Genomic DNA, 6,787 nt, shown 5'->3' on the forward strand with positions numbered 1-6,787 from the left:
AGTGGGCTCAGGTAAAATTCAACATTGTCAATGGTTATGCTTAGAAGTTGTCAAACTAAATAACAGAGCGTGGTTCTCCAAAAGAAAAGATGTTTATTTGGGAAGAGAGCATTGCAATGGGAATATGAATGCCATAATACACTATGTGTGTATTCAGGGAGGTAGAAGAAGAAAAAGGCTTTGAAAGGAAAAAATGAAGAGGGTTACATCATCGTTTTGAAATAATTATTCTTGGCTATAAGGATCAACAGGGGTGACGCCAGTGCGGGGTTAGACAAGCAGCTACTGGGCAGATGTCCTTCCAGTAGTATTTTTGTGGGTATGGTTGTGATGGTCTTTGTGTAAGGTTGTGGTTTTTGTAGTCTTTCTTTTTTTTAAATTTCAACTTTAAAATTTTAGATTCAGGGGGTACACACACCGGTTTGTTTCATGGGTATATTGCGTGATGCCGAGGATTGGAGTGTGACTGATCCTGTCATCCAGGTAGTAAGCATAATACCCAGGTCTTTTTCATTATCAGGCCTGCTAGCAGGAGAACCCTTTCTTTATGGCCTTGCCTGGCTCTATTTGTCAGGATTTATTTTAGCATTAGTGGCTCCATCTTGATTCAGGCACCTTTCACAAAGTGAACTGGTGTCTTTATACATGGCAGAGTGCCAAGTCATGCTCCAGTTTCCCTGGGAGAAGGTGGGTTCCCATCAGCAGTGGCAGACTGATGATGCATAGCACAGAGACACCAAGAGAGAGAATCTGTTTCCAAAGGAGGAACCACAGTTTATTTAGGGAGAAAAATTGCTTTGGAAAGAGAAAAACTCTCTCTCCTGAAACCCAAGAAAGGAACATACCAAAACCTTCTGTTCTTTGCTAAATAAGAGCAAAGTTGTGTGTAGTAAGACAATTTTAATAGAGAATTATCAGCAGGACATAAATGGGCAGTGAGTGGGGTTTCCAATGGGTATCATGGAAGACAGATTTTCTTTGCATTAAAATTTGGTCTTGTTTTGTATTGTTTAATTATGATCATTTCAGATCCACATTCACTTGAGTTCTTGTAAATAAATCCAGGCTCTTTTGTGTATACTCTAACAGTGGTGGTTCGTTGCTCTATCCTGCGCTGCCGTGGCTTTGTTATATCACAAAACCCAGCAAGAATTTATCTTGCTGCTAATAAAATCAGAAGATGGCCCAGAAGAAGAAGACAAGGATTTCATCTTTTTTGAGGTTGCCCCATCTCTAACCAGTGACAGAAATGGCAGACCCAATTTAGGTCAGCTTCTACCATGTCTCTTAGGATTTGTGCCTGCAGCATCATAAACAAAAGTGGCATATGGAAATGACAAAGACAGCCTGACACAGTTCTTTGATATACTTGTATTGTTTGGGCTCTATGTTCATGCAATTACATAAGATATTTATTTCATAAGGAGGACTTTTGAAACTCTAGTGTAGATGTTTATTACTAAGCCTTGACTATCTGTACTTGAAAATAAACTTAATATAAATTTTAATCTATCTTTTGTGTTTACATGCATCATAGAGTGATTTTTACATGCAAGATTTTGGTAAAATTGGATGGGATCTTTATTCTGGAGTCTCTGTGTGGCTATAAAAGACATTTTCTCTTTTCCTTTTTTATTTTTTTGCCTGGTATGTTGAATCTTTCATATCCCTAAGCTTCAGTATACATGAATTGATGATTGAATAAATTAAGGATAAGCACACTGTTCTGTTCTTCTAAAACCTTTATTTATTGCTGTGATTTATCTGACAATTTACATAAAGTGCTAGTTAGTACAGCTGAAATTATTAATTCTTCAGAGAATGAGATGTTCAACTGTTTCCACAGCTCCAGGCAATTTTTCCACATTGATATGCAGGAATTACACAGACCACAACTTGTTTTTTGAATTAAAATGCATCATTGATGCTAATTTTAAGGAAGTCTCTATATTGTACTCCTATTTAACCAAACATCACATTTCCTCATTAAAATATCAGCATCCATAATGAAGCACTTTGCATTATAATTTAAAATGTCCCACTATGTTGAATGCACATTTGAACATTTAAATGTAATTCTGCTAATGTACTGATTAATTTATGTTATTCTCTTCCACTCACGTGGCAGATTTTAATTGCAATTAGTTAGCTGCTGTCAGGTCTCAGCATGCCGAAGGCTGGGGGAAGTCCTGATCGGGGTGGAACAATTACCAGGACTTTTGAGCAGGGCTGGTATTAGAGGGAGCGAGCGAGAGGACCCATCAAAGTTGTGAATCTTAATTCTCCTGGTAATAGCTATGCTTGGGGGGCCAGCATTTGCTCTGAGGAAAAAGCCAAATAAATGGGAATTATCCGAGCACTATAATACAATTAAGCTGTCACAACAACTTTGGGGACTGATCTTTTGTACTCTTTCCACGTTCGTCCCGGCGGCTTGGGGGCTGATGTAGCCGGGAACGTGCTCTCTCCGGCATCCTGGGCTTTTGATGTGTGTGATGTACAGCTGTAACAAGGCATGGGGTACAACACCCGCCTTTCACTCAATGTTGTTGAGCTACAAATTCATGTAATTAATTTTAAAAAGCCATTACTTTGATCTTCATAAATATGCCCAGGATTCAAATGGAAAACCTCAAGGGGAATTTTCTCAGGAGGATGATATGGCCAAAATGCAATTTCATTAGGGTCTACTACTTGTCCCTAAATGAGGCTGCCCCCACCGGCCCCAGCTTTTATTTCAGTGGCTGCTATTACCAGCTGCACTGCTATATTATGCAGAAAATCTGCTTGCTTACTCTGCAAACAAACTGCCTTGGTTCAATGAGCTATTCGTAATGTTATGCTAAGCTTTGTGATATATTGCTATAATTTGGTGTAAAGCACTTTTAGTTCTTACACTGGTTTTATTATGTTAAGTATAGGGCACTGGTGTTTAGAAATGAGATGAAAACATAATCCTTGAGGTATTCACTATTAGTGAGGCACAGAGGAGGGGGCTCTGGGCCCCTTGAACTTGGGTTCTAGTCCTACTTCTATCACTTCATGGTCTCTCTGAACCGCTGTGCTCTTAGCTCTCAGATGAGGACAGAATGAACAATTCCTACCTCAGGTTTATTTTGTGGGTCACATTACAAACATGGGGAAAAGAGGTCTGTAAACATTACAGCAGAATGTGCACTTAAGGCTTGATATTATAGTAGCACCTTACTTTTGTTTTTTATTGTCATGACTTAAAATTCTGACAAAAATACTGTTGAGAGAGATGGAGCTCCAAACTGCCAGCCTCCTTCTTAAGTAAGTAATTTCTAAAAACCCTGGTAAGTAGTAGAATTAAGCAGTGACAGTATTAACTGTGGTTAAATAGTAGAATTTTTGGAAGAGATTACGAAAGCTGACTCTACCCTCATTCAATAAAATGCATCAAGATTGCAGACAATCCCCAAATTTCAGTGGCTTAACACAGTAGAAGGATACTTCTAGCTCATGCTGCATGTTCCAGGGTCCACAGGGACCCAGGCAAATGGAGACCTAATTTTTTTTTTTAATTGTAGTAACACATGTGTGTTTCTGAGGCCTCCAAGGTGGGGGTAAAAAGGGATTCCAGGGGGCTGGAAGGTGTCGCCAAACACCAGCAGGGCCTCAACCCCAGCTGGTGTCCAGGCTCTTGACAGCATCTTGAGAAGGAATTCAAGGATGAGTTGTAAAGTAGTGAAAGTATGGAGATTTATTGCAAAGTGAAAAGTATACACTCAAGAAAGGGGAGTGCAGGAGTATTCAAGAGAGAGCCATGCTCAAGGGGGTTTGGGGCTGCTGCCTTTATGTGTTTGTTTAAACAAAGGAATATTCAGGACAATTCCTGGAAAAAGGTGGAGACTTCTCGGAACTGTGGTGCCACCCATTTTTACACCAAATACCGGTTTTCCCAGAATGGTCACAACGCTGGCTGTGTTTAATATATTAATATATTTAGTATATTAATGAGTGTATCACAAACTCCTAGGAGAAACCTAGGTCAAATCCAGTGCCATGTTGGGTCTGGTTGGTCTTAGTCTTAGCTTGGCCCACACCCTGGTTGTTCAGAGTATTATCAGCCCCAAACTTCTGCAGCTATTTCAACAGTTTTCCTTTTGCTAATCAGGTTAAACTGCTGCTGGGAATTTTCCATTCTCCTGCAACCACCCTGAATGACCCCTGTCTCAGGGGGACACAGGCACAGGCCCTTACATGCTTACTCCTGGACAGGATGCAAGAAACCTCTGCTCACATCTCATAGCCCAAGGGACATGCAAGGTATGTAACATGTTAGCAGACCCATCATCGTCTCACGTGCCACCTGCTCTGAGTTGCTGACAGAGCCTGAGGTTAGTTGCTGGAAGCCCAGTCTCCTGTATTTGGATGTTGGGGTGACAGAGGAGTGGTCTTGAGGGGACAGGCTCTTCCCTTAGAGGCATTTCCTAGTGGCCTGATGCATTCGCAGAATTTCCTAGGAAGTTGCACAGACAAAATCAAGTGATGCTCCTAGAGCTTTGCAGATATCATCCGTAGTCCCTGCCCTGAAATGGCTTATAGTGTATCCTAGTATACTTCTGAAGAAGCATGACTCTGGCACGCAGGACAACTAACAGCATAGCATCCTTAACTCCTCCAGACTGTGTTAATTTCTTATGGCTGCTGGGAAAATTACCAAAAACGTGGTGGCTTAAACAATACAAATGTATTATCTTGTAGTTCTGCAGGTCGGCAGTCTGACATGGCTTAGAATTAGTGATGGCAGCCTCCTTGCTGGAGGCTCTAGGGAATCCGTTGTCTTTCCTTTTCCAGCGTCCAGAGACTCCCTGCCTTCCTTTGCTCATGGCTGCCTCTTCCATCTTCAAAGCCAGCAGCATGGTCTCTGTCATCTCTCACTTACCTTTTTTTTTCTTTTTTCATTTTTATATCTTTCTCTCTAATTCTCTTCTTTTTCCTCCTCCTTCTACTTTTTGTTTGTTTCTTTTGTTTTGAGACAGGGCCTCACTGTTGCCCAGACTGGAGTGCAGTGGTGCAGTCCTAACTCACTGCATCCTCGACCTCCTGGGCTCAAGGGATCCTCCTGCCTCAGCCTCCTGAGTAGCTGGGCTTTTTTTTTTTTTTTTTTTTTTTGAGACAGAGTCGTGCTCTGTTGCCCAGGTTTCAGTGCAGTGACATGATCTTGGCACACTGCAACCTCTTCCCGGGTTCAAGCAATTCTTCTGCCTTAGCCGCCTGAGTAGCTGGGACTACATGTATGCACCAGCATACCTGCTAATTTTTGTATTTTTAGTAGATGCAGTTTCACCATGTTGGCTGGGCTGGTCTTGAACTCCTGGGCCCAAGTGGTCTGACAGCCTTGGCCTCCCAAAATGCTAGGATTACAGGCATGAGCCACGGTTCCTGGCCTCCTCCTTCTACTTTTAAGAACTCCTGTGATCCTCTTGGGCCTACCCAGATAATCCAGGCTCCTCCAGATCTGTCACAAGATCTACAATGTAGAACACATCTGCCAAGTTCCTTTTGCCATACAACCTAACATATCCGCAGGTTCTGGGGATTAGGATGTGGGGCCCTTGGGGGCCATCACTCTGCCCACCATGCAGACAAACAGTAGTGAGGACACCTGCTCTGTGCCAGAGGCTGCACCCCACTCTCTGCATGCATCTCCTCACTCAGCTTGCACAGCAGCCCTGTTAGTGAGGCCTTGTGGTGTCCTTGTTGAGTAGATGAGGAAATTGAGACTGAGAATATGACCACTAAGAAGCCAAGGCAAGCTTTGAATCCGCCTTTCATGGTGGAAAGAACACAGTTTTAGAGCATGACAGGCGGTGTGGTGAATTCAGCTTCACATCCTGATTAGCCGTGTAATACCTGGCACCTCTGTGGTTCAATCTCCTTGTACACATACCACGTCCGTCACATGGCATGAGGCATGTGGCCCTCATGAAGAGAGCTGTGCTGTTGGAACAAAGCTGAGACACATTCTCAGTGAAAAAAACCAAACGGAAAAAAAAAACTACCCCAAGTTCCCCTAGCGCCTTGGATGTCATGGTGGAAAGAACATAGGATTTGGAACAAGACTAATTTGGGCTTGAATCCTAACTCTTACTATGCAGCAGGCTCACTTTGCCAGACTGATACGTTTTCATTTGCTAATATATGTGTATATGTTTAAAGGTTTCTTTTCTTCTGTTCATTCATTAAACACGTATTCAGCCACAAGCTGGGACCTGTCAGATGAGAAGACAGGGCATGGTTTTTGTCTTCATTGTCTAGAGGAGTGGAATCCTTTATTTCCTGCTAAGTCTCTGCTCCCTTACTTTTAAAGCTTGCCTCTCTGAACTAGAAAAGGCTGCATCCCAGTTAACTTAATTTTTTTCTCCGCTACACTCCTCAGGAAGTTTCCCTGCTGCTTCTCATGCATACTCCCTTTATTCTCATTTGCAAGATCATTACTCTCCTCCTGCTCCTGGCATCTGGCCTATTTTACTATACCCTGGCCAGTCTACCTCCTAAATGTCTCTCCTCCCCTCCTTTCCATCCTCACTGTCTTAGGTCATTGTCATTTCCTAACTAGGCATGGATCCTCTTAACAGAGTTTCCTGCTTCCAGTCTCCTCCCCTGTGGTCCCTGGCCCACACTATATTTGAGGACCCCTGGGTTCTCTTAATAACATGACATCCCAGTCTACCTAAAAGATGGTGGAGAAGATGCTTTGGGGGTGGGAGGGTCAGCTGGACCGCATGTTCCCTGCTCCCGTCCTTGAGATAGAGCCTGT

The 6,787-nt window shown here is 42.7% G+C and overlaps 1 protein-coding gene across 1 annotated transcript in view; it reads right to left on the minus strand.

Moving 5' to 3' along the window:
* The window catches only part of LOC129011368 (protein SET-like), a 46,422-nt gene extending 41,524 nt beyond the window's left edge, over positions 1–4,898 (minus strand). The window contains exons 1-3 of the mRNA XM_054446198.2: positions 4,711–4,898; positions 2,411–2,503; positions 2,212–2,321 (exon numbers count right to left, since the gene is read on the minus strand). Of these exons, the coding sequence (XP_054302173.2) occupies positions 2,212–2,321; positions 2,411–2,503; positions 4,711–4,898 (391 nt within the window). The remainder of the gene's footprint in view (positions 1–2,211; positions 2,322–2,410; positions 2,504–4,710) is intronic.
* Positions 4,899–6,787: the final 1,889 nt, after the last annotated feature.

The sequence above is a fragment of the Pongo pygmaeus genome, chromosome 14, assembly GCF_028885625.2.
Source record: "Pongo pygmaeus isolate AG05252 chromosome 14, NHGRI_mPonPyg2-v2.0_pri, whole genome shotgun sequence".
NCBI lineage: Eukaryota > Metazoa > Chordata > Mammalia > Primates > Hominidae > Pongo > Pongo pygmaeus.